General features: G+C 40.3%; 1 protein-coding gene across 1 annotated transcript in view; it reads right to left on the bottom strand.

Annotated features, from left to right (window-relative positions):
- The window catches only part of ofcc1 (orofacial cleft 1 candidate 1), a 134,513-nt gene that overhangs the window by 44,491 nt on the left and 63,840 nt on the right, over nt 1-26,182 (bottom strand). The window contains exons 19-22 of the mRNA XM_053342337.1: nt 25,243-25,495; nt 24,606-24,769; nt 20,507-20,666; nt 2,657-2,857 (exon numbers count right to left, since the gene is read on the bottom strand). Of these exons, the coding sequence (XP_053198312.1) occupies nt 2,657-2,857; nt 20,507-20,666; nt 24,606-24,769; nt 25,243-25,495 (778 nt within the window). The remainder of the gene's footprint in view (nt 1-2,656; nt 2,858-20,506; nt 20,667-24,605; nt 24,770-25,242; nt 25,496-26,182) is intronic.

The raw sequence follows: 26,182 nt of genomic DNA, 5'->3' as shown, positions 1-26,182 counted from the left end.
GAAACAGACTTCTTAAGAAGCGGGATTAGTCTTTTAACTAAGTGGGAAAGAGAATGGAGTCACATTATTACACAGTCAGATGAGGTTAAATGTTTTTTTGTTACTGTCAACCCACACTAATGATTTTAACACAAAAAATATGCTGTAAAATAATGAGAAAAAACAAACAAGTATTTTCTGTTCTGCGAAACAAAAGCAATGATATATTAAAGCTTTGCAAAAAGTATAATCCTGTGTGAAAACATCAAATATACTTTGGCTGAAAGTAAAACAAATTGCATTAGTCTGTATTGCTCAAACAGGATCAGTACTGTATAGCACTTATTCTGGTAGCATGGCAGTGTAACCACATCACCATAAAACATGTTATTATTCAGATAACTAAATAAAGTAATAAGCCTGTACAGGAAAAACCATAAAATTGCTTGAACGTGTCATAAATCTAAGGACAGACTTCTCTACATTACTGTGGTCAATCTCATAGTAGAGCTTTTTTCTCTTTCATTCTATATTATTTTCTATCTATTTAATTTTTGTAGAAGTGCCTGCACTGCTGTTATTTCTCTCTGAGGAGCTGTCACCTTACATCTGAAGGCCAGTTTGTACACAGCACACTGTCGTATGTGTATATCGCTGCCAGAATTATATAAAGCACTAATAAAATCAGCTCAAGTGTTCTTCCGAGTACTGGGAATGCCCTTTGGTGGTTCCCGGATCTTGCTCTATACATAAAATCAGTCTATATATTCAGGGGAGAATTAGTTTTGAATATGTAAAGTGAGGGTCCATGCTGCAAGGCGAAGGGGAATGGCATAGTGCTCTCTTGGCGACGCTGCGCATCGGTGTTATCGCTCCCCACTACCAGCGGGTGAAAGAGGATGCCATTGGCATCTCTTGCTACTGGAGGTCCCTGGCTGTTAAGTTGCAAAGAACAGACAGCAACACCCAAGGGACACAGTGTGTGAGAAAAAAAGAGAGCAACACTGAGAGTAAGATAGAGTGTATGTGTGTGTATATGTTTTCCAAGGACAGTAACAGCTATCTTTCATGTGAGGTGGCCTCTATGACACTCAGCAGGTTAGAAAGAAAGCTACGGCTGTGTGTGTCGTGGTTGTAGGTGTAACATTTCTATGTGTCAGTATATGCATTTGTGTATGGTTTTTTTGTGAGTGTGTGTGTGCAGGAATTGAGAATCTGTATATGTCTGTGTGTGCTCAGTTTGACTATAAACAACTCCCCCCAGATGTCTCATCTGCTGTGCACAGGTCTAGAGGCTACACACACATACAGACACACATACAGACAGCACGACACCAGTAATAAATATACCATGCTGTGTGTTTACTCACATAAGCTCACCATCATTCAAATTATGACGGAGAACCATTAGAAAGCAATAGAGCCTCAGAGCTAATTGTCAGCGCATATAACCCCCCCCCCCCCACACACACACACACATCCACACATCCACACTTCCTCACTCTTCTGACTTTCAAACTTCAAAATATTAATTTTGTTGAGATGATCCAGGTTGCTCTTGGGGGACTGACAGAATGATTGAAGAAAGGAATGAATTCTTGCCACTGCAGCAGTTGTCACAAAGCACTACATTTAATTAGGCAACAATCTGTGAATCAGTCTGTTTCTTACCTGCTGGTCTTGTTGGAAGTTGAAGGACATAAGGAGCTACGTTTAAGTTACTGACTAATTACAGTGCACAGTAAAGTGAAGTAGAATGGGGTACTTTGTTGTTTGGGTAAATGGCATTTCATCATAAATCATAGTATAGTCCTAAACAGGTTGAGGTGATTTTATATCACACCATACAAACGGTCAATTGTTGTTACTAGGAAGCAGAACAGACCAAGTTTGACTAAGTTTTGGCAAGCAGTAGTTACACTGACATGTTGAACTAAGTCTTGATTTGTGTCTCAAGGCAAATCCTGTCATTTTTGTTTGAAAAAGAGTCATAATTTCAAATCTGGTTTTGCCCAAGGAAAACTTAAAAATCAGTCACAGTTATTCACCCTTTCACACCACACAGCTGTACTGTTGTCTTTTTATTGTACTAAGTAAGGAACTAGTTACTCCATCTATTCCTCTCCTCTCTCACCAGAGAGGGAGGAGAAAGAGGGGAAAGGAGGGAGTGTTTTGTGAACCTCCAACACATTTCTCCACCCTCTTCTTCTCCCCTCCCTTTGTTCCTTTCTCTAAATTTCTCTCTATTTTAAGATGCAAACATCAGTTCAAAGAAGACCAAAACACGAGAGAGAAAGTGGAAAAAGAAGAGATAAGACAGAGAAATAATTTCAAATTGAATAAGGATGCTCTTGTAACTAACCATGTAAACTTCACCTGATTTATTACATGACATATACAGATTATTCTAAAAAGGCTTTTGCTTTGTTTATTTGATATTCCACCTTTTTTTGCTTTTAACTGGTTGGCAAGTTATTGTAAGTACTGTATGGTCTATTTGTCTGTCTGAGAAATTCAAATTCAGATGACATATGCACTCATCAACATCTGAATGAAATACTGAATACTGTTCAAACTAATAACAATTAAGTAATTTCCAATAATTTATGTATCTTTAAATAACCTGTTATTAAAATAATGGATTTAGAGGATTTCTCTTAAGGATGTATACACCCACCTCAGTGATAGCCCCATCTGATTGTCGGAGGAAGTGCCTGTATCTTTGTTTGAGACCGCTCAGGTACAGGGTGTAGACTGCCACATGGATGCTGGTGTCACCCTCTGGTAGGTGGTAACTCTCCCTATGCGGGTCATCAATGGGGGCTGCAGAGCCCACCGAGGGGTCCTCTGCTGACCAGATATGGTCGTAGACTGCCACCTAAACAAGCACACACGTGAAGGGAGATAATGATATTAAAACTCTTTCTTGTTGGTGTGTTTTTCTAAAGAAGTCATGATGGTGAACCATCATTCACTATACCAGGACGATGAATTTGGAGGGAAAAATAGGCATTATTATTATTAATTGCACATGTGCTATTCCTGCTATGATATGTCAGAATTTACAAGTTAGTATATGTTGTAGTGAAATGTAACCCAGAGGACACACAAAAAGCAAACTAATGTAAATGGTAGAAGAGGGAAGTTTTCAAAAAGAATCCTGCTCTTAAGAACAAAAAATATGTTATATGTTATATTTAATGAAGATTGGATTATTAAAAAGACAGATATTATGTTCAAAACCTTCCCATCTAAAGCACTGTGTGGTTCATTTTAATTACATATAACTGCAGGCAGCAAATAAGCACCACTGGTGTACAGTACATCTGTGCGCTAATTCCTAGTAGTGCATGAGTCCTATGGGGCCTGATCTGTGGCAGGTAAAGAGACAGGTTGTGTTTGTGATCATGCATACATATGTATAATCCTGGTGGCAGGGTTGTTTAGGACTCTTTCCGTGCATGTGCATATGTGTGTCGGGGGCTTACACACCTGTAATGCGCTGCCCTTCTCTATTAGGGTGAGACACAGGGAGCAAGCGGAGCGTGTAACATGTTATATAGGTCATGTAACTCGAAGTCATCCATGTGTGAAGATCATGGAAGCTCTCTCGCTCTCTGATAGTGTCTGCTGGTGAAGGTTTGAATGTCTACAGAACATGCATTATGGTCGATCTTATACATCATATTAACTAAATCATATTAACTTGTAGTAATTCCGACCATACATGAAAATATAATGGAAATTGGAGAGAACTCTTTTGTTCTAAATAGCTCCAAAATTTAAATTCCAGTCTGCAAAGCAACGGCCAATTAGTCACAAGGCCTCTGCTTGACATCACACACCTACACAAGCATAACACACATCTAAAAACCCCGACTTTACTTTCATCTGAATGTGTGCGGGATCAGTTGTGTGTGTGTGAGTCTGTGTGTGTACATAGTTTAACCACTGTATATGTAAGAGACCTTTCAAGTGTGTGTGTGTGTGTGTGTGTGTGTGTGTGTGTGTGTGTGTGTGTTTACATTGTGTACATGTATAGGGGGCCATATAGGCCATAATTCCAACTTTAATTCTGACATCACAGTGTCAGACTAGTGAAGCCGTACGCACACACGCACACACGCACACACGCACAAAGTTGTGTTTCCATTGTTTCAGAGGAATTTATATTGACTTACATTCATTTCCTGGAAACCTATCCTAATACTAACCATAACCACGACTTGCCTAACCTTAACCTTAATATAATCCTAAATTTACCGTAACTGTAAACCAAGTCTTCACCCTGAAATTAATGATTTACATTAAGGGGACATGCTTTTGATCCCCATAAGGGAGGCGAGTCTCCACATGACTGTCTAAATACATACACACACACACACACACACACACACACACACACACACAAGAGGAGGAAGTTTTTCAAGTAGTTTGTGAAACTCAAGGTGACCCCCTAATTGGCTGCGTAATTATGATTCGTCTAAAAATACAGAAAAAGGAAAAGGCAAACTCATTCAGCGGGCCATGAGTGGCAGGGTCAAGCTGAAGGAGAGGTTTAATTTGGTGGTGTATCGATGTCACCCCACACTTATAAACGGTTAGCCAAACACAACTCTAGGCACTTCACCGAGAAAACAGTGGGAGCCATTACCCCACTTGTAATTAGAGACATTGCATAAACTGCAAACCAGACAGCCCCATGAGAAGAAAGGACCTCATTGTCAAAAATGTCAGAGTCACAAGTGCATTGAGAAAGAAGACTAGCTAGGAACATTTAAGGAAGGTGTGTGTGCATGTGTGTACTGTAAGGGGGAGGTGGGGACAACGCTCATTACTAAATCGCCTCAACTGTGCCTTTGCCTCCAGCTTGGCCGCAGCCCACACTGGGGGAAAGTGATTACCTGAATTTCTTAAGTAATCAGCACCTCTGCAAGGCAGCAATCAGTGTGTTTGGATAGTGCGTGTATGTTGATTTGGTGTTTTTTTTTCTTTTTAAAGGAAACACAACTCAGAGTGTGCAGAAAATCCTACTTCTCTTCCTACAAAGTGGCTCTCACCTTGTTCATGATACAGTAAGAAACATTAAACATTTAAAGTCTTGAATCTGGCAATAAGAAAACATCCTTTTCCATCCTACTGGGCAAGTGGGGGTGTGACCTGTTTAAGGTCCCAGTCCAGGATTTATAAACCAAGCTGTACAGAGGTGATAGAAAACACCATGGATACAGCCTCCATGCTCTAAGTCACTTTGGTTAAATGCACCTGCTTAAATTCCCTTGTGTGGTGTGCATGTGTATGTATTTTGGCTTGCATGAAAATAGATTTTTTTGATGTTAGCCATGCCACCATCCTACGCTAATTAGCACATGAAATCCACTTGACAAGACTAGACAAAAGCCTGAAAAGGTGTTTGTGTGTTCGGTTTGGGTGATGCCATTTCATGCAATGCACCATGGCTCTCAGGATGCATCATTGCTGAGACACAAAAAGGAAAGAGCATTAGAGGGCCTGTCTGCTCTACACTACTCTGTTCTGGTCTGTTGTGTTGCGTTATGGCGCTAGCCTGGCTTCTAGCCCTAGCTTGAGTGCTCTCTCCACTCCACCATTGTTCCATTTGATAGCACTAAGTGACTGATTTAGGTTCAATGCCTGCATGGAGCAGACAGGCCAGCTGTGGGTTAAGCAGATAGCATTCAAGTGAGCTAACCCAATTCAAACCCAATCAAGCCGGGATTTATTGTTGGGGTCTGTATTTAGAAATCTGATAGAGTCTGCATCAGTCCCTTGACTTGCATCAGGGGAGACGGGCCTTATTTCTTTTAGTGGAGGACTATAAACAGCAAACCATGTTTTCCAGCAGGGACATAAATTTCAGGATTTGTAGACATTACCGCAAATGTACACAGAGAATGGGAGGGAGGGACAGGGGTACAGGAAGTGGGGATGGCACAGCTGCAGACATGGCTCCATGGTTCACAAATATAGTCTGTCTGTCTTTCTGGGTGAAGGTGCAATTTCACACTTACCGAATCATACCATGCCACATATGAATGCATAATAAAAGCAATCAGTACTTAAATACAGGCGCCTGTGGAAAGGCTTTCTTTTTTTTTTTAAATTACTGTGACTTGTAATAAAATTTGACTGACATGTCAATCTTTTTTTTTTCAAGTGTGCACAAATATAAAGTCTGTCAAGAGATGGATTTGGAATTCCTGTCATTGACATCTGTTTTGTGAGTTTGAGGCCAAAAAAGGCATCACTGCCTTAGAGATTAAAGGATAAATTCACTACATTCTAAAAAGGGTATTCTATTGTGTTATATTTAAAAAGTGACCCATATTCATACCTAAATTAGGATTTAAACTTACATTCAACAGCTAAAAAGAGGGCAGACAGTTTCTGGGAATTAAATAGTAATTTTCCACTGGGTGACATACTGGTCTACTAATAGCTGTGTGTGAGAGGAACAGTGTTTTTTATATATTTGTCTCACACATCCTTGACTGTCACAAATATTACGGGCTGACATTTCCTCCACTTTGTGACATGTGGGATATAAACAAAGTGTCTGGAGTTGACCATTATTAAAAAAGGCGTGTCCCTGCTGACAAGCAAAACAGTTCCCAAACTTGACCCTGCGACCTTGCAGAAAACTAAGCAATTTTCCACTTATAATCAAAACACAGTGTCAAAATAGGAGCTAATCAGAGGCCTAGGGAGCAAATCTAAAGTCACCCACAGTCTACTAATGTTTCCTTAAGTCCACCATTTTGAAAACACTGCCATAGGCTGGGATGCATGACTGATTAATAAACAAAGGCCCTACAGTGACTTATCCATAGGTTTTATATATGAAGCTTTAATTGGGAATTTATACTGTATGTGCATCTATGTAAGCTCAAATTTGAACACATTTTCTTGCACTTATACTGTACAATTCATCAGTACCTGTGTTCATGTGTGTGACTGAACTGAAGGTAGAAGAGAAGGAGAAGTCTCCATGGGTTGGCAGGCTGAGCCAGGCTGGCGACTGTCCAGGACAGGAGCCTAAGGCGTGGGCACAAACTGGCCTGTCAGTCCCCCTGATCCCTTAATGATTGATCCAAACTAGATAGCCATCATTACCATTCATGCACTCTCTCTTCCCTAGGTCTCCCTTTCTTGGTCTAATTTTACCTTTTATTTGCATGTTCCCATGAACTAATTAAATCTTCACCTCCCCTCTCTCTCTCTCTCTCCCTTTTTTTTTTCGCTCTCTGTGTCCATTGGTATGAAAAATAATGCAGCACATTTTTGGCACATTATTATGTATGAAATGTGAGGGCATAATGCATTCCAGTTGGTTGAAGTTCTGTAGACCCTGTCTGTAATGAGCACAACAGAAGTAGACTTGCTACACTCTGCCTCTCTTTTCTCCCATCTCTGTCTCTCTCTCCATCTCCCCCTTTTAAGACAAAAGCTGCCGACCTTCCATCTGTCTGCCACCCACACACTTTCCTCAGCCTTTTCCCACCCTTCACGCAAATTCATCCATAGGAGGGCTGGGTTTTTTCTCCTGTCACTGCCATGATCCTTTTGGTTTGTAGTTCTGTCCCACTTGGCTTTAATTTACAGTGGGAAAATAATTAGAATCTCACTTTTGCGAAGAGTGGAGTGAAAATGTAAACAATGCTTCCCTGCGGGCGGGTGCTTCATCACTTTGACAGGTGCATTTGAATTTGCCTGGGTGGCGGACAGGCTTGGTTATTTATGTGTCAGTCGCACATGGAAGCCCCGGCTGTGGCTGGGACTACGTTTGGGACGGAGACTAGGGAAGAGATTTGAGCTCTGTGAAGTGAGGGATATGGGTTTGGAAATGGGAGGAAGCCGAGGATGGTGCTGGTGCTGGAAGTGGTGCTTGGAATGGGGCTGTGACTGGTTCTGGCACTGAAGGGGAAAGAGGCAGGGGTGGGAATGGAGCTGAATGAGGTGCTGTGGCTTTGGAGAGATTTAAAGCTACAGTAAGGAGAGGGATGAGGATGGTGAAGAAGACTGATACCTGTAGAAGGCTAGATGTAGAGTAAGGTAAGGCTGGGACTGGCCAGATGTGGATGCGCTTAAGTTGAGTCTAAATTGTAAATGGATATTAAGAAAAAATATTCATGGGTTGGGTTTTATTGCCTGGTATCAGCATGTTAGAATATGTCTGGATCGCAAGTAGAGCCTCCTATGTAAAATGAATGTTTTGAGTACATGGAGTACTTAGAAATGTTTTATTAGGTGCCAAGTCTCCTGTTTGTTTTCCAAGTTTCTCTAATTAAATTTTGATGCTAAAGATAAACCAGATCTGAGTCATGCTGGCTGGAAATATTGCACAGAAGCGTTGGCATAGTCAATCAGGAAACATTTGGAAATAGTTGAGATCAGTAATTGAGGAGTTGTTGTAGATGTAAATGTTGTTGCACCACTATGCTAGTTTGGTACCATGCAGGGATTCAAAGGTTTATTGTGGAAGGCAAGTAATGCCCTGAAGTCCAGTGACACACAAGGTGTGACACAGTGCAAATGCATTTTTTTTTAGATATGTTGCATTCCCCAGCATCTTTTTTCAGTTTTCAAAAGTGCCAAATATATGCTTTAATACCCAAAGAGGAACTCATAATTTATTTGATTTTTAGCAAAAATAATAAAGAGAAATCTTGACAAATTTGTACATTACTAGTTCTCATTGTATGTTTGCAATCAAACCTATGTGCCAAGTACATGCACAATCCTACAAGAGCTGGTCAACTTGTCATGAGAGTAGATGAGGCCTAATGGTGTCCATGAGGCATTTTATTAATGCAAAGCTAAAGATTTAGAAGGAAATGTTCATTTCTTTGGTATCTGTCAAATACAGTATAAATGTTCAATGACAGAAAGCCAGATATGCAGAGATGAGACTATATCAGTATTCTGAACTGTAGGCCTTATACAATTTGCTTATTTGCTGGTGACACTAACCATTGATTTCAGTTACATCTGTTCTATCTTTTGTTTTCATTATGGAAGCACATTATTGCTGTAAGAGTGGTAAGTTTGTGAAACATTTGACACAGATTTTTATGTACATTTCAAAACAAAGGGCAGTTACAACATGAAGGTACAGTGGGCACACAAGCACCGATAAAGCAGGAAGGAGCATCAACGATTAAGTGAGAGAAGAGGTAGACATGGTTGCTTCTTTTGTCCACAGATCCTCATCCACACACACACACACACACAGAAACAGTAACACTCATCTACATGCTAACACTCACACACACTCACACACACACACACACACACACACACATACACCCTTGCTCACAAACAAAGCCTCACACAGTGAGGCAACGCATGCGTGCATCTCCAACGCCTGCGGGCGCTTGGGGCTAGGCAGCAGGGAGTGGGGGGAGCGAGGGAGGGAGGGAGGGAAGGAGGGAGGGAGGGAGGGGAAGGTTGTGGGGAGATGGGCAGGAGGGAAGGAGGGGTGAGAGGAGTGTGCACTGTGCAGAGGCTCTCTAAGCTATAGAGGGTCAATCCCTCCACTCCACCACCACCACCACCCTGTCTGTCAGAGCTGGCCCGGGTTCAAGGCCTGTTTGCCGAGCACTGGGTTCATACCACATACACAGACACAGATTGTATGTAGGCACACAAACACATGTACCAACATGGGTTCATGGATGCACGCCCAAACCCATATGTACTGGGTTCACACACTCTTACACCATTTTGAAATATTAGGCACATACTGTACACTGTAGTGCAGATGCACAAGCTTATACGTCAAGGGTCACACTGCACAAATGCTCATTCACAGAGATATTAATGCATGCACAGATACGCACAAAAAGCACACACTGGGTTACTTGCATCACATACATATACTGCACAAGGCCAAGAATGGCTACAGCACATTGCACATGACTGGGAACAGGCTTAACCACAAAGCATAAAAGACCACCGACATACATGCATGGATAAGCCAAGCAATGTCAGCCATTAGAATGGAAATAGATATGCTATTATTGTAAATTTGGCCAATATGTGGACAGTCGGCAGATATAATTGGAGCAGCTTGAAAATGGCATGGATGCACACTGTCTGCGTTGGGCCTGATTTGGCTGAAGCAAAGGTCTGCGTCTGGTTAAACGCACCACTGGACAAGACAGGCCACCCATTCATATTTGCATGCAGGGACACACACATATGCACACACACGTACACACAGAGTGATAAAATGTCTTGCAAGCTACAGTAGCTTTCATCCACCCTCCCCTCATTACTGTGCCTATAAAGCAAAGATCACTGTCTATAAATATTTCAACTTGAATAATCATAGTTAAAGTGCAATCATACACTCCATCCAAAAGTGGCACAGACAAAATTGGACTTCGAGAAAAGATAAACAAGTAACAATGACTATATTTACAGTCAGAATAAACTGAACGACTTTAAAAGAGATTATCCAGTGAGATAGTATCTCTGAGTGCCTGAGATAATCCAGAAAATAAGATATGCATAATTTACTGTTACTAATCTCCTTTGCACAAAATAAAGCCTACTCCAAGCCTACAGTAAACAACTCAGATAGCAGCCCATCTCTTACTTCCACACCATGTCTGACTCACCCTGGGCCCTAAGGAAATCACTTTTCCAGTTTTGTTGTGTATCACATTGAAGTTCACCTGCGACTTTATTGAAGAAAAATTAGTCTGTCCCATATTTTAATGTTTCTAATACTCTGTTCACAAATGACTGAGTACTCAGTTTCTTAAAGGTAACGCATACCCATTTAAACATCCAGATATATAACATGAAACCTGAAAAAATACAGTCAGACAGAAGCAAACACTGCTAACTGACATATTATCCATGTGAGTAAAATATTCTTAAAAAAGATTAGAGAAAGGGACCAACATAATTAAAGCAGATGCATCAGTTGGAATTAAAAACAAGCCTCCTCAAACTCATACTATTTAGTATTACCCAAAGCTACACAGATCAAACCACCAGTATTTCCCTCCAAAATAATTCACTGTTTGCAGACATGCCTACTCCAGGTAATCCTTTTGTAGTGCAAAAACATATTTCTCTCACTTTAACATATTTCTCTCACACAGAACACATATTTTAAGACATCATGCTCAATTCTCAAAATTCCAGGAGACCAGCTTTGTATTAAGATGCTGCAGACAGATGCCAAAGCTGGGTATTGCCTTTGATATCCAAAATTTGACTTTGGAGTAGCTTCAACCTAATCAGGCCTCGAAGGCTGAAGGTGATAAGTATCCAAGCCAATAACCGAAATGAGAGCTGGGAATCAGTGGTAAGAAGCACACACGCGTGCTCACACATACTGTACATGTGCATGCACACACACACCACTCTGTCTCTTTAAGGTTATGAGTGAAACCCTTATGAAAAAAAAAGAAATCCAAATGTCTATCTCTCCTCGGGATGTCATGTGGGGCTGTTAAGACGCGACACCTGTCACAATCACCAGACCTTCCTCATCCCCTCCGGGCCGCAGGAAGCGGCCAAGGTCAAAATCTTTAAAGGAAAGGAATGGAGAGAAGGGAAAAGAAGTGACTAACGATGGACAGTCAAAAAGAATCAGATCTGTCAAGTTCAAGCTGTAAAACCTCTGTGGCTGCATTTGAATGTTTATATGTGTGTTTGAGCATGCGTTACATATAGTAGTGTCTCTGTGTGTCTGCATACATACTGAGTGCCATTTATGTCATCAACTGACAAAATTGACTTATGTTTCCACAATAATCACATCTAACAGGTCAACACATGTAACATTCATTCATTAAAGTTTTGGTCGAACCATCTACATCCGCAACACAGATCCGAGCCAAGTGGTGCTTACAAAACTTCTCGAACTGGCGTGAAATGAGTAATCTTAATTTTTTGTTCCGTGCATGTGCAGAGCTCCTGCAAAAGTCTTTTCTCCCTCTTCAACAGTCCAATTTGTTTCCTTCTGTTTTGCATTATGTGATGGCAAGGGAACAGGCCAGGACTCCTAGGGATTTGGCCTGATGCAGGAGAAAGGAGGGGAGGTGGAGGAGGTGGAGAAGGAAAGGACAAAAAAAGCATCCCAAAGTGGTGAAAACTTGGCGTCAATTTAACCTCTTCCAGCTGGACATGTTTTGACAGCTGACAGACGATGCTTCATATTATGAAGAAATTAAAGAGAAAAGCCCTTCCTCACCGATGCAGTCACAAGACGCAAGTGTCCGAAATATTCAAAGAACACTATGTTTTGAAACAATCTCCAAGCATCTTAGCTTGATCCTTTTGTGTGACACGGAGGTCGGCCATACTGTAGGCTGCTAACCAAAGGCACTTCCTTGTTTTGACTCGCTTTGTCTTTTTCACTCTCTCATTCCCTCCTTCTTTTCCCTCTGACAGAAAAGCCTGCCCAGGCCCAGGCTTTGGTAGATAATGACATCCTCTCCCTGGATTAATTGTGAGGGACATATTAAGCAATGGGGCTGACACTCCCTGTAATTAAACTGTTCACACCGACGAGTTCATACTGGAACACTTGCTCCTTTTCTCTCTCTGTCTGCTGCTGGAACTGTGGGCCTGTCTAGAAATGGGATGAGACATCATGGTGGTGTGTTTGTGAGAAATGTGCATCACTTTGTGAAATTTAAACAAGAATATTGGGAAGCTTAATGGCTCCACCTGTGTTCACAGAACTAGAATAAACAATATAAAACCCTGATTACAAGATGACCCTACACTTGTTTTTGGATATGAGAAGCACCTTGAGTAAAATTAAGTAAGCAGATGTTTAACATCAACAAAATAAGCCATAGTAATGCTTATATTTAAAAATAATCTGATGCTAGGGGAAACAATGAATTTTTTAGACTCTATTGGGACTTGCCCTCCTCTGACATGACATTGTCTGACACTGTATCGACAGATGACATCTCTGCTCAATTCTGATAAAGACGTCTGGAAACCACTTGTGAGGTATTTATGGCTGCGAAACATATAACAGGATCCAGCAGAGGACATTTCAAAAAACATGACCCTTACTTTTTCAAACAAACTTTCCGTTCTAATCATGTACAATGCATAGTCGTTGTACTGTTCCTAAAAGACTTCAGGCCAGCTTACAATGCCATCAGGACCTGGGGAACAAATCCTGACCCCCCTGTGACACTGTACAGGTACAGCCTACTGTATGACACATATGGATGTGTTGCTACCTGAGAAGAGTGAGCAACAACAAAGTTTTGGCACTGAGCATGCAGTCATAGTGATTGCTTTTTCACTTAGCCAGTTACCAGGGAAACCTTTGCTTGTTAAAAGCTGAAATTACAATGTGCTTGATGACCCAGTGAGACACTGGTAATAGTACTGCCTGTGTCCATGCCCTCACATGCCCAGCTCTCAGAATGCTATGGCCTGTATGGGTATTACCTCTTGCTCCTAGAGCACCAGCAGGTGCTAAACAGAGGTCAGGGAAGAGACACATTCATCATAGAACAATACTCACACTGGAATTGGAGGCAAAGGACAGTCTAACTGAGAGAAGCTTATGTCCCAAGCAGTAGGTCATTCAAACCAGATTTCAAAATAGACCTGGAGACAGATTCCAACACGATAGAAGACAGAATGTAATGAGGGGGTACGATGTCGCTGCGCACATCTGCTCCACCAAGACTGCACTGAATAACATCCCTGATATAGTGAGAATAAAAAGCTCTAAAACAAGCTACTGCTTTTTAACAAATAGTTCTATAAAAAGTTAAACCCATATGTATATTTGAGGGTAAAGTCTGTTATTGTTTACAAAGCCTCGCTCTCTCTCTCTCTGTTTTGGGATTTCTATATAGATATGTTAGCACTTGGCTGGTGTCCCCTCAGAGACAAAAAATGATTATACAATACTTTTTTTTCTTTATGTGTATTTTAGCATTATCTTCAATTGGATGGGTCAGTGTCCCTTAATGTGTATTGTATTTGTATCCATAAAAGGATACAAGAGGTGAGAGAGTACATGTGTTTGAGCTTTATCTGTTATTTTTTTTCTTTTCTTTTTTTTTTTTTTACCACCGTGCACTGCTTTCACACATTACTGCCCAGCAAGTCTATGACCTTTTCAGGAACACAGGCATGTAGCCTTTGCAGTCATATCTCATATTGAGCTCCCTAATGCTCTGACTGTGGATGCTGTGCTTGCTGCTACGTCGCTCCTGTCCTTGCCTGCCTGCTCGCAATTGCCTCAGGACATTGAGGCCCTCAGCGCTGTCCACTAAAAAAAAAAAAAAATAAGGGAAAAAAAATCTGCTGTAATTGAAGAAGCCACTCTAATGTGACATGCACATGCAGGTGCACACAAGAGGTTTGCATGCATGTACTCACATATAAAAATGAAAAATGTGGATGACGGTATACACACACATGCACAAACATGAATACACACATGCATACACATACTGACCACACTGCTCTTTGGTAGAGGCTAGCGGGGGGTTTGGAGATCTCTGTGACCTCATGCTTACACACAAACACGCACACACACATGCACGCTCGCACACACATACACACACACAATAGACCATAAGCTGCCCTCTGACTCTAGACGACCCCTCCTATTCCACTGAAGCACTCAGCCTGTCCTCTCCTCTCCTGGTGTTCCTGTGTTGCTGTTATGGGTTCCTGTTCGGGAGCTGAGGGTTCTATTGTTATGTGACAGCGGTTCCTGTGTATCTTTTCACGGCCCACCGCTCCCTCTGTCTGCCTTCCTTCCCAAAGCTTCTTCTTTTCTTTACTTGAATTAAGATTTGCATCTCAGGTGGCCTCCTACTCTCTTTACTGTACTATTTGCACAGCAAGACTGATGAATTATCCAGGTGAAGTGCTGTGTTGTGAGAATAATGTGCATTGTTGTGTTGTAAATAAACTGAAATACTTTATTGGAGAGAGTTAAGAGACCATGTAGATTTTATAATGGTAAAATTCCCCATTCACCTGTGAAATATATGAAATTATTGTAATTTTGGTGGCATGTTGTATTCTTTTTTTTCTGAATGATATGATTAACAGCCAGACTCTAGTTATCATTACCACTCCAATCTGTGCTGTTTGACTCTCAACAGGTTTACTCCCCACCAACCACGCTGCTGTTGCAAAGCACCTTGGGTGTTCCCAAACTTGCCCGCTGGTAACCCATTACCTAGACATACGGAGACAAACGGCACGAAGGAACGCAAATGTTGATGCAATCAGGTTGCGAAAACATCTCCAGGGCCACCGCACAAACTCCCTCTCTCCTCTCTCCCTCCTGCTCTGCTTCTTTTAATCTGTCCCTCTCTCCTTCAATTATCACAATGTCACCATAACCACTGGGAAACTTTCCTTTTGGTGAATTAACAGGAAAAGAGATTTGCAGCGGGTAAGCTGGAGCTCTACTATGTCATTGTCATAGCAGTGGCTCTGACAAAACAGTTTGCGTACCTGCTTAAGTATTACAGAAATTAACACCTCCCTTCCAGGTACAGTAATCAGGGGGGTGACGGGAGACAATTAATTAGGTCCATCTGCATCACTGCCTTTACATAATTAATGGGGCTCATTACTGAACCACTAGTATGATGTGGAGCATGCTAGCACACTCAGTAGCTCAGAGCATGATAGCATTAAAAGTGCAGGGAATGTGAGGATTCTTGTTTGTTTCATTTTGTATAAATTAGCTTCTTGTTGAATAATCTGCAGAATCGACTACAGTCTCCTGATAAAGTCTGTTTCATTAGCCCACATTAAAATGTTTAATAGCTACATTGGTCCACAGTGCAAAGAGTATTCATTTCATTTCACAATAATGGCTGTTAAACTGTGAAATGCCAACGTTTTCTTATTTAGTTTGTTTGTGTTTTTGGCCCATTCTTTTCTATTAGCCTGTGTCCACATTGTGTGTGCCTGTCAGGTTTCTGTTTGTGGAAATGACTGCCATTCATTTTATTCTCAGTGGGAACTGCAATATTTTAAGATAGTTTCGGCACTTCAATGTGCTTTGATAACATACTGTAGCAAGAAATGTGCTTTTTATTTCCATGACACTGGTTCAGTGAGTGTGATGTTTAGTTTGTGACTTACTGAGATTTCTTTAGGCTTTTTATTATTGCTACAGTATGGTCTTTGATAACTCAACAATATGATTCATGGTTAATAGTAAGGCCATCAATATTGATTATATCTCTTTATATTCTGAGAAATAAAGTTATATCTGAAATAAATTTGAAAACTCAAATCTTTACTTTTGCTTGACATACATTGTCTAGATACAGTGTAATTACTGATTCTGCTGTCCTAGATATTAGATATATTGAGTCGATATATCTTTTCATGACCTTATTTCACAACCCTACTTTGCAACTGGAAGAACTTTAGCTGTGGTGCTGATTTGTATCAAGCTGCATGGTGCTGCTCTAGGGAACCATCGTATTTAAAAACAATATTAGTGTTTTGTCTGGAATTGGAAGTTGATTATTAGAAGTATTTTACAACTTCTTTTCAAATAAATTGCTGTTGTGGCTAAAGCAAAAATGGAACGGCACACAAAGCATGTCACAATTTGATGCCTGCTACCTTATGTAAAAAGCAGTGGGGAACAAAAAGAGTGAGCTCAGAATTTCAGCTTTAAAAAAAATGCAATAATTGGTGAGTGAGTTAACGCCCTCTCTCTCTCTCAGCTGTTATCCACCAACACTTGACGCTAATGGTCTTTTACTGAAAGTCATTCTTTTCTCATCTTTCCTGAGATCAAATTAAAATGCAGATAGTTACATAGGTCCTCGACTCATTCTCTCACTTTGCTGTCATCTTAACCTGAGAGTAATATTTAAACCTGGAAGCAACTCAAATGATCACATGGCATGGAGGAATTTATAATATAAAGTTAATTGGTGAGAGAGTAAAAATTAGATTATGTTCGATGGCTGCCTTGTGAAAATTACAAGTTTGATAATAATAGGCCATTTGCAGGTTGGTTATTGAATGTGGATTCTTTTTTTATTGTTTCAGTGCTGCAGGGAGACACAGCGGCATAGAGATTTTGCTGAGTTCTAAGTTACAGCACAGCAAATCCAGAAAACTAGTTTTAACCTAATTGATTATAATCATCTCTCATTTTGTTTCACTGACATTCAATAAATCAGTTTCTGTGTGTTTTGCTTAGCATAAACAGTAGTAAAGCCATGACTCACAGGATGTTGTAAAACCTCTGATGCTATACACGCCTTTAATGCAGAATTGTAAAACCTGTCACACACATATATCATATTTGACAAGTATGTTTGTGTAAAATAACAACGCAACAGTCTGCTTATCTCACTAGCTCATTATATACTGCAGGTGATGATAGTTCAGTTACAAGATATCTGCAGTAGGTTGCACTGTGCAAACTGGCTGACAGATTTCTAACGTGTCTGTTGAAAGTTTCCTGACACATGCAGAGTCAAGAAAATTGTAGGAACTGCTACTTGTGATCCAAAGCAGGCTCAACTGCTGCTACGGCATGTTATTATAAGTTTACATACCTTAAGTATCCGATTTAACCTTAAAAGACTTTTTTTAGTTGCTTTATCTGATAACTGACTTCCAACTGGTATCAGATCGGGGTAAAACAAACAAGACGTTTTTGCGGTTCTTATTTGCCCCAGATCTAATTTGTTGAAAATGTCATACTTTATCCTTTTAAGAGTGTTCTGTTCAATAACTTTCTAAAATTGGCTCAATATCAGACTGCCGCTGTTCCTCCAAGTGCCTTGTTTTCCTTTTCCTATCCCTCCTTTCTCTCACTCAGCTAATGAAGGCCTCGTGGCCCACTGTTATTAAAATTACGCCCTTGCCTCTGATATTAATTGGGTCCGTAATAAGGAATGCGTCAGATTCATTATTTAATTGCAAGGGCACATTTGGAATACAGTTTCTGAAATGTATTTTTAATGAAAAACACTACATCCTGACCTAATCATATCAACCTTATTCTATCTAATTAAGGATGCAAAAAATCATTAGAGTTGCAAAATATTAGTTTCAGCTCTGTCGGGCTGCTCCTTTGCTTGCCTTCATGAATATATTTTTTTCCTGTCTATGATAAATAGTTAATGAGGGAAAAATGGCAAAAATTTGCATGTAGGCAAATTAGTCTAATAGGGATATGTCTTTGCTGAGTTAGGAAAGTGACCCTTTTCACAGGAGAAATTGTTACAATAATTATGAAATAATGGCAAGGCCCATCTTATTTTGATGAAAAATGGCCTGCTTGAATAATGTAAAAATCATAAAACGCAATAACCCTAAATTTTCATCAGGCTGGAAAATGTGTTAACGTGTTAACATTTTATCAGTTTAATAACGCTAAATTAGAGACAATATGAAGTGTGCTGTAATTGTTGCTGTGGAGGGAGATATGCTGTAATGTAAGGATGATTTAGCCGTGCCACCACAGCAAGAGGCCATCAGCAGCTAAATGGAGCCTTTTCTTAATCACAAACTTTGGGGGTGTAATTTCTTTCAAAGTCTCCAAACATGGGGAAGTTCAATTTTCTCCCAATAAACACGTCCATCACCATGACATTAGCAGTTGTGTAGTCACCTCTCGGAGCCAGGGTTGCATTTAATTAAGACTAACAAGACAAGTGTAAAAAAGACACAAGACCTGGGGAAAATTGTAGTTTAACTTCATGTATGAAGTGAAGTACACAAATGATCTATCCAGTATCTAGTATTACTGGCCTGGTCTCTTCAATCTGCATACAAATAACACAAAGGTTTTAATTGAAATTCAGGAGGTATAGGATATTGAGGGAAGATTAATGGATGTAAAGCACAGAGGTGAAGATGGAAAGAAGATGTAATCAATTAAATTAATTGAATTATAAGGTTAGCTATAAGGTCATTTTTGGCTTATTAGGAGTATGCAAGTTGGGCAGATTAAATTAGATGCGAAAAAAGTTCAAATGATTTAATGTGTCACTTGCATGCAAAATTGGACTTTGGCATTCACACTGCACACAATTTGAAAGTGTAAAGCTGTGTTATTTGTATGCAGATTGTGAGACTGGGCTGATATTACATTTTAAAACAGGTCTAAGAGAAATGTGACCTCGTACTAATAGCATGAACAATGCAACATCAGTCATTTTAGGGGCTGTTTTGATTCTCAATAAAGACCTTAGAAAGTGAGTTCACTTTATCAGTAAGATTTCTATGAAGCTTCTTCAACACCTTGCAAAACAAGCTTCAACAGAAGTTTAAACTTGTTATATTCTGGTTTAGTCAAAATAGAATACACACAAATTCTATGAGATACAACCCTGAATATATTTGTTGTATGTGATCACATGAAGTATTTATTGGTTGAGACTGCAACCTTTTCCAGGTGTAGACTAGTTAGAATGTTCACAATTGTACAAATATGATCAAGTATTTTGACCCTTTGCCAAACATGTTTTGGATTGGACAGGCATGTAAGATAAAATAGTGTATAATTTCCGGACAGCCAGTCTATCTATTCCCAGAAACGGAGCATATTGTAGTTTTACTTTTTTCCCCCTCCAGAAGAGCAAATGAGTTAATGAACATGGAGAACACCGAGTGATGTGTGCCACCCAACAAACCCTACAGAATAAATTAAAGAGGCTGCAGTTTGATCGCTGTGTTCTATTTCCCTTATCTTAACAAGTCACATTTTCAATCACTATGCAAAGATTCTACATCGGGTGTAGACTCTGTGCTAATACACTGCCCTTCCCTGTGTCATCACCATCGACCTGCGCTGGGCTGTCAAACATGCGGCCGCCTCACTCCAGCGATAGTAATTTCATGGGGACCTGCATTTATGCAAACTGGAATCCTGCACCCATTGACACCAAGTTGTCCATGCTCAGTTCGCATTAAGATAATGCCCAGTATAGCATGTGCACATGCATCCCAGCATGTGTGTTGATTGAGCAGTCTTTCTTTAATGAAATATCTTTGGAAATTGGTTTCCACAGACTAATCAGGCAGCCCGCTAGCCGAGTTTCTGTTTTGGTAATTATCTTGTACTAATTAGAATGAAGCTAAAGACCTCTGAGATGAATTCTCAGCTTTCTGAAATGTAACTAAAGAAAATTTAATGATATAAAATGAGCCTATTCTATACATCCACTCGGACGTAATATCTTCGTTAAAGTGACCAAATTTAATCTGGTAATGATGGACAGAGTGATACCATCATGGCTGCCATGATTGTTCATTCAGTATCACACTCATCCTGCCAGACTGCCAGACTTTCCGTCAGAGGCGCACCATGGCTGAAATCTCCTGGGGTTAGAGGCAACCAACTTTAATTTCTCCCCTTTACACAGACCAATCTAACAGATTAGTATCAATGACCTTTTAGCTCATTCTGTCGTTAAGAAAACAGCCATTAGCCCAATTAATCATGAAGGGTTTGAGGAGAAGAGCATTGTCTAGAGAGACAGGAGAAGAGGTTGCTTACCTTGCGCCTCTCCCCATTGAAGCCTCTCCACTGCTCTGCCTTTTTGACAATGTAGCTGAGCTCCTGATTGGACAGCTCCAGGTCTTGAGGCAGGAAGTATGTCCCCTCTTTGGCTGTGAGCCTCTGGAAGACATCCAGCATGCGACCATCATTGTGGAATCTGTAAGGTGTGGTGTGAGAGAAGAAGTGAGGAGGGGAAAGTGGATACAGGAGTCATAACATATACTGAATCCCTGTCTCTACTCTGTAATGGTTGCACGGGGTCAAATGTCAAAGCAAGGGAAAAGACGCCTCTTTACCACAAATTTGCCTCTATGCTAAACTGCATCACATCCTGTTTTTTTACTGCCATATTGGTTGGCTTTTATAAAACAGGTCAACAATGATCTCAAGTCTCTGAAAGAACATATGAAATGTATATTGATTACACAAAGCATATTTGCAGGCTAACACTCTATAAAAGTCTGATACATCAATACAAACACAATAAAAGAGCAAAAGGAATCAAACAATATGGCCTGTGAGTGGGAAGCACTTTGTTAACACAAGCTGACTGTAGAGATGTCTGTGTTTGGCTGTGTGTCTGCATGGTTGTACATCTGTTAATGTGTGGGAGTCAGATCCTGGGATATTCTTCAGTGTTAATGCTCGGCTTCAAAGATGGCAGATACAACGGACGTGTTGGTTGCAGATGCGTCTGGAGAGCCAAGCCTGAGTCACTAGAAAACGTTCGGCACAGCAGAAAGCGTATTGATTCATACCTCCAGATGAGCACATATTACCAAAGTGTTATTTTTCTTTTGCCACACAAGGGTGCATGCAGCCAACCTCTAAAAAAGAATCACCATGTCTGTAAACAAATGCCTTGGCTGACCATCAAAACCGGCAGACCTTGTGCCCTTCCATAGAGATTCTAGCCTGTCAGAGGGTAATCAACTCTCAAATAAAACCAACATCAAGGAGGAGGGGATTTATACAAGAAGCTGGCATGGAGCTTTGAACTCAGCATCATTCCCTATCGCTCTTGGGAGAGGGATGTTTGTAAAATCTTGACCTCACACACAGGAATAGCATGCATTCAGTTTCATCCTACACTTGAATTGTGCTTCTCATTCATTTATGCGGTCTCTCTCTTGGAGGAATTCACCATCTTTGCATCTCTGTGCTTGAAAACAGACTCATTTCCTTAGTGTTGGAAGTGCCCTGAATTTAAGTATGTGTTGCTTATATCTGGGACATGACCTGGATGATAAGGCTCTCTTCAGTTCTTCTTCAATATAGGAGTCACCATAAGAACATTTGTTAATGTGTGTATTTTAATGACAACATAACCATGGTGGATAAATAGGGAAATATTGATATAAGGTATTTTTGTGCAGAGCTGCTTTAAATACATTTTATTCTAAAAACATGTTCCTTTATGCTGCATTATTTTCATTATTGATTTATCTGCTAATTATCTTTTTAATTATTCATTTGTCTGTAAAAATGTAAGTAAATACAAAAAACAAGCCCCAGATAATTTCGCAGTGTCAAATGTCTTGTTTTGTTCAGCCAAAAAGCCTTAAAACTCAAAAGTATTAAGTTCCTACCATCATGTATGACATCACACATCAAATCATCATTTTGAGATGCTTAAACCAGCATATTTTTGATTAAAAAAAATACAAAAATTATTATTTGATTATCAAAATAGTTGCAGATTAATTTTCTCACAAATCATACAATATCCTTATTTCATTCATAATCATTTTCATATAAACATTTGTTTTATTATATGCTTAATTAAACTGCATTTAAAAAATTGCATTGGGGCCAAATTGACTTGGCCCCAATGCACTATCACTGTCCTACCTCCCAGTCTCATACTAATACATATGAATATTACAAGACAACAACCAATCAGTGCAGTTTTTCTTTAAGGAAAAGTGATCAATGAATAACTGGGCTACAGGGCATACAGAGTCTCACTGCTCCCTAACCTGAGTCCCTGTTTAAACTGTATATTGTATGCACACACTGTATATACACAAGCTAACTTGTATACTGAATACCCTTCAACACACAGAAACCCACACATACACAAATGGGTAAACACATGTCGGCACTGAGTAATTGCGGAAGGGAACGCAAACTAAGTCTTCATTTTTCTAAAGTCTTAAACCTTGTAATGATTTGCACGTAACATCACTATCAATGTGACATCACTGTTTCTGATGTTTGTAAAGTTTCAAAGAGGATAGAGGTGTAAAACCCATCACTGATATGTATTTTTGCAGCCAGTGAATAAAGGCTGCCTAAAATGTAATTAAAAAAGGATAACAGTCCATTCTATCTATACATATAGCCCGAGGCATTTTTTTAGAAATAGGTCACGCTCTGTGTCAGAGCCCCTTCCTTGCAGCCAATAGGAAACTGTAACCCATAAAATTATCAGACTTGCTTCAGCCTCGTGGCCTACATTCAACACAAACCCGTGTGGCGGTTGAGTGGCAGAAGTCATTATTCCCGGCTGCTGTTTTAATATTGTCCATTTAGCTGGAGCCCGATAAGCGCCCCGCTTACTGAAATTAGATGGCACCCTCTCCTCGGCCGCCAATCTCAAACTGATTAATTCAATAAGGGTTTTCTTACATTTTGAGCTGTTAATGGAATTTGGCCTTATATGAGGGTGGGAGAACACACCTTAGATGAATACTGAGTTACATTATGCAGTCATTTATAACTCACCCTTCTACTTTTCTACCTCCATGCTGCTAAAAAATGATGTCCTTCTATTATTGAAAAAGTGTAATAGTCATCTTTAACGCTTAAAGTTCTGAATCAATAGTTCTGCAGTGTATGTTTAAGTCCCCCCCTCATATTGCAATGCTGTGCAATTCTCCTATAATTGTGTAAAACGGAGAAAAAAGGACAATGTTTGACTCAGCAGTGAGGGACCAGCCTTCTAAAGTAGGCTGTGAGAGCTTTTTTGTTCATGTTCTTCTGTTCATCCTCACCAACAGCTCCATAAAGGATGTAAAGGCTTGGTAAAAAATCTGCACGACATGAGTGGAAAACACAATGCTTTATGATAGAGTGTTTGTGTTCACCACCATATATATGCTGTCCATTTCAATATGTGTGGAACATCCAGTGATACCAACCATGCAAAACATTCAGCCTAATCGGATAATGTAAGAGGGTTACATGTTCACGCTATATCAAAACACATCTAACTTTTGAATTAGAAACGCTTTCAGTTTTCCAACCAATTGCAGAGTATGGTATGTTCAAAAAGGCAACTGTGTGGTGCCTGCCTTTGTGTCTAATAACTGAATGTGTGTGTGAGTGCAAGCCTGTGTGTAGATGTGTGAGGTTGATGCATAACTGCATAAGTAATTCCATGCGACTATAAAATCAAAATGGATTAGATCAACATTTGTTTTCATTTTCTGTTGTTTTTTGTGCTTTTCTGTGGACAGAGGAAGGAAAGGAATGGTGGATGGGGTGGAACCGGCACAAGGATGCGGGGGTGGAAGGTTTCGAGTTATTTCTGAACCGATGCTTGAGTATAGTAGCCTGGTGAGGGCCAGAGTGTTTCAGAGAGGGTCTTCCTTGTCATTGGCAGACTGTCCCTACAGGCCGCATCAATTAAAAAAAAACAACCAAATGATAATCCCCTGCTTTTGCTGCTTTTGCTGTGTTGTCATGCCTCACAGCCACCAGGAAGGTCAAACACAGACCTCAAAGTCAGGGGTGAAAGCGCAATATGTCAAAAGCAACTGACTCCACTTGTGAAAATCAGAACTGTGTGTTTGTGGGAACATGAATGAACACTCACCGCTGTGTTTTTCATCAGTGATATAATATGGAAATTCTCAGTACTGACATGCACTGACATGATAGCTGGTTGCTGTCTTCACATCAAGATGAATGGCTCATAAAAGTCAGTTTAAAAATAATTCTGTTCCAGATGTTTGACCTAGCAAGTTTGAGGATATGAACACGACTACAATATACAGTATAAAGGACTAAAAAAAACACTGATTTATGACACTTGCTGTAAGCTTTTCCAAGCTTGTTGGGGTGGCACCTGGCACATTCCCCTGTGTCTTACCTAAGAATATATATGGAGAGGATGGTGATGGACAGAAGGAGAAGTACTGCGTAGAGAAAGAGGGTAATGATCACTCCCGCTGCGCCCGATTGGTCAGCTCGATAGAAGTGCCAGTAAAGCTTGGCTGCATCACCCACTGGTGCGTCTGGGCTGTAGGCAAGACGCTGAGCAGACAAGGATTGAAAGAAAAAAACAGACAAATCTGCACATGAGAACGGTTGGATATATTAGGGTGGACATTTGCAATATGAGGAAGCTCTTGCCCCTGAAGAGATTGATCAGAAGAAGATGACATGATGGCTTCAAGTACTTTTTCAATCACTGTGTGTCAGCATTAGTATAAAGAATTATAGTATTTGGTCAGAAATAACAGCTTTATTATGGCCGTTATAGTAGGTATTGATTTAGACATTACTTCAAATGACTCATAACTCTGAGCAGTGTAAATCATAACAGCCTCCCTCACTGACAAAATCCATCCCACTGCCAAAAAGACACCCATCTAACCTTGCACATTTTCTTTCTCACCCCCCCCCCCCCCCACCCCACCCTTTTGTAATATAAAGTCACTTTGCCAAGATAAAGTGAACTCCTATTTAAAGTGCACAAGTGTCCAAGTTATTTTTAAGTGACTTACCCCGAGGATGGCGTCCACTGCAAAGACTGCCAGGGGGTTGAGGACTGTCCACACTCCCTGAGCCATGATAAACTTTGACGTGAAGGAAGGGAGTGAGCCAAATATCTGTTGACAGCCCCATCTGATCAGAACCAGCAGGAACGTTACTGCGTTCAAGGTCAGGGGACCCACCACCACCATCACCAGCTCCTCCCGGGTGTGGAGCAAAGAACTCTGGTATACGAGGTCCACCGTGTGTGCGTGGAACTGGAATCTGGCAGGAGAGGAAACGGAAGCGGGTGACATGCATGTGTATGAATTATGTGCATGCGTCAATATGTGTGTGGTATGTTTGTGAGAATTTGTGAAGCTGTGCAGCTCACGGGCAACTGGCCTCAACAATTCACACACTATATTATATTATTTGTGGTTGAATCAATCATATTTAATTAGTTTGATGACAATCTACATTATCATAGGCTCCACCACTAGTCTGTGCTGCCTTGTTGTCTAAATGTGATGTATTAATGAAATCTACTAATGGCATTACAATCTAGAAATATCAACTCAGTGAAAAGTCATGTAAAAAGGGTAAAATATATCCAAAAAAGTATCAAAATCAAACTCATTCATGCCGCAAGTAACAGTATTATCACCTGTGCTGTCATATGAGATTTTTCAAAGCACCCAATTGTAAATTAGACTCTCCATTTACAGCAAGCCTCATGAATTTCTTAATCTTCCCATCAGTCAGGAGGAGGTAGAACCAATGGTGAGAGAGGAGAGGTGCAGTCTTTGCTCATTAATTCCCATCTGATTTGCTCTAAAAGTCAAGTGCCTTTCAGATTCTGTTCATTAATCTGACTGAAGAGGTCCATTGGTGTATTATCTGAAGCAAATCTCTAAACTTCCAAAAGATTAACTCACTGGATGGCCGGCAACATATAGACGTTTCGTAAGT

Source organism: Scomber japonicus, chromosome 21, assembly GCF_027409825.1.
Source record: "Scomber japonicus isolate fScoJap1 chromosome 21, fScoJap1.pri, whole genome shotgun sequence".
In the NCBI taxonomy this organism is placed as follows: Eukaryota; Metazoa; Chordata; class Actinopteri; order Scombriformes; family Scombridae; genus Scomber; species Scomber japonicus.
This window is presented reverse-complemented; position numbering and strand designations above follow the sequence as displayed.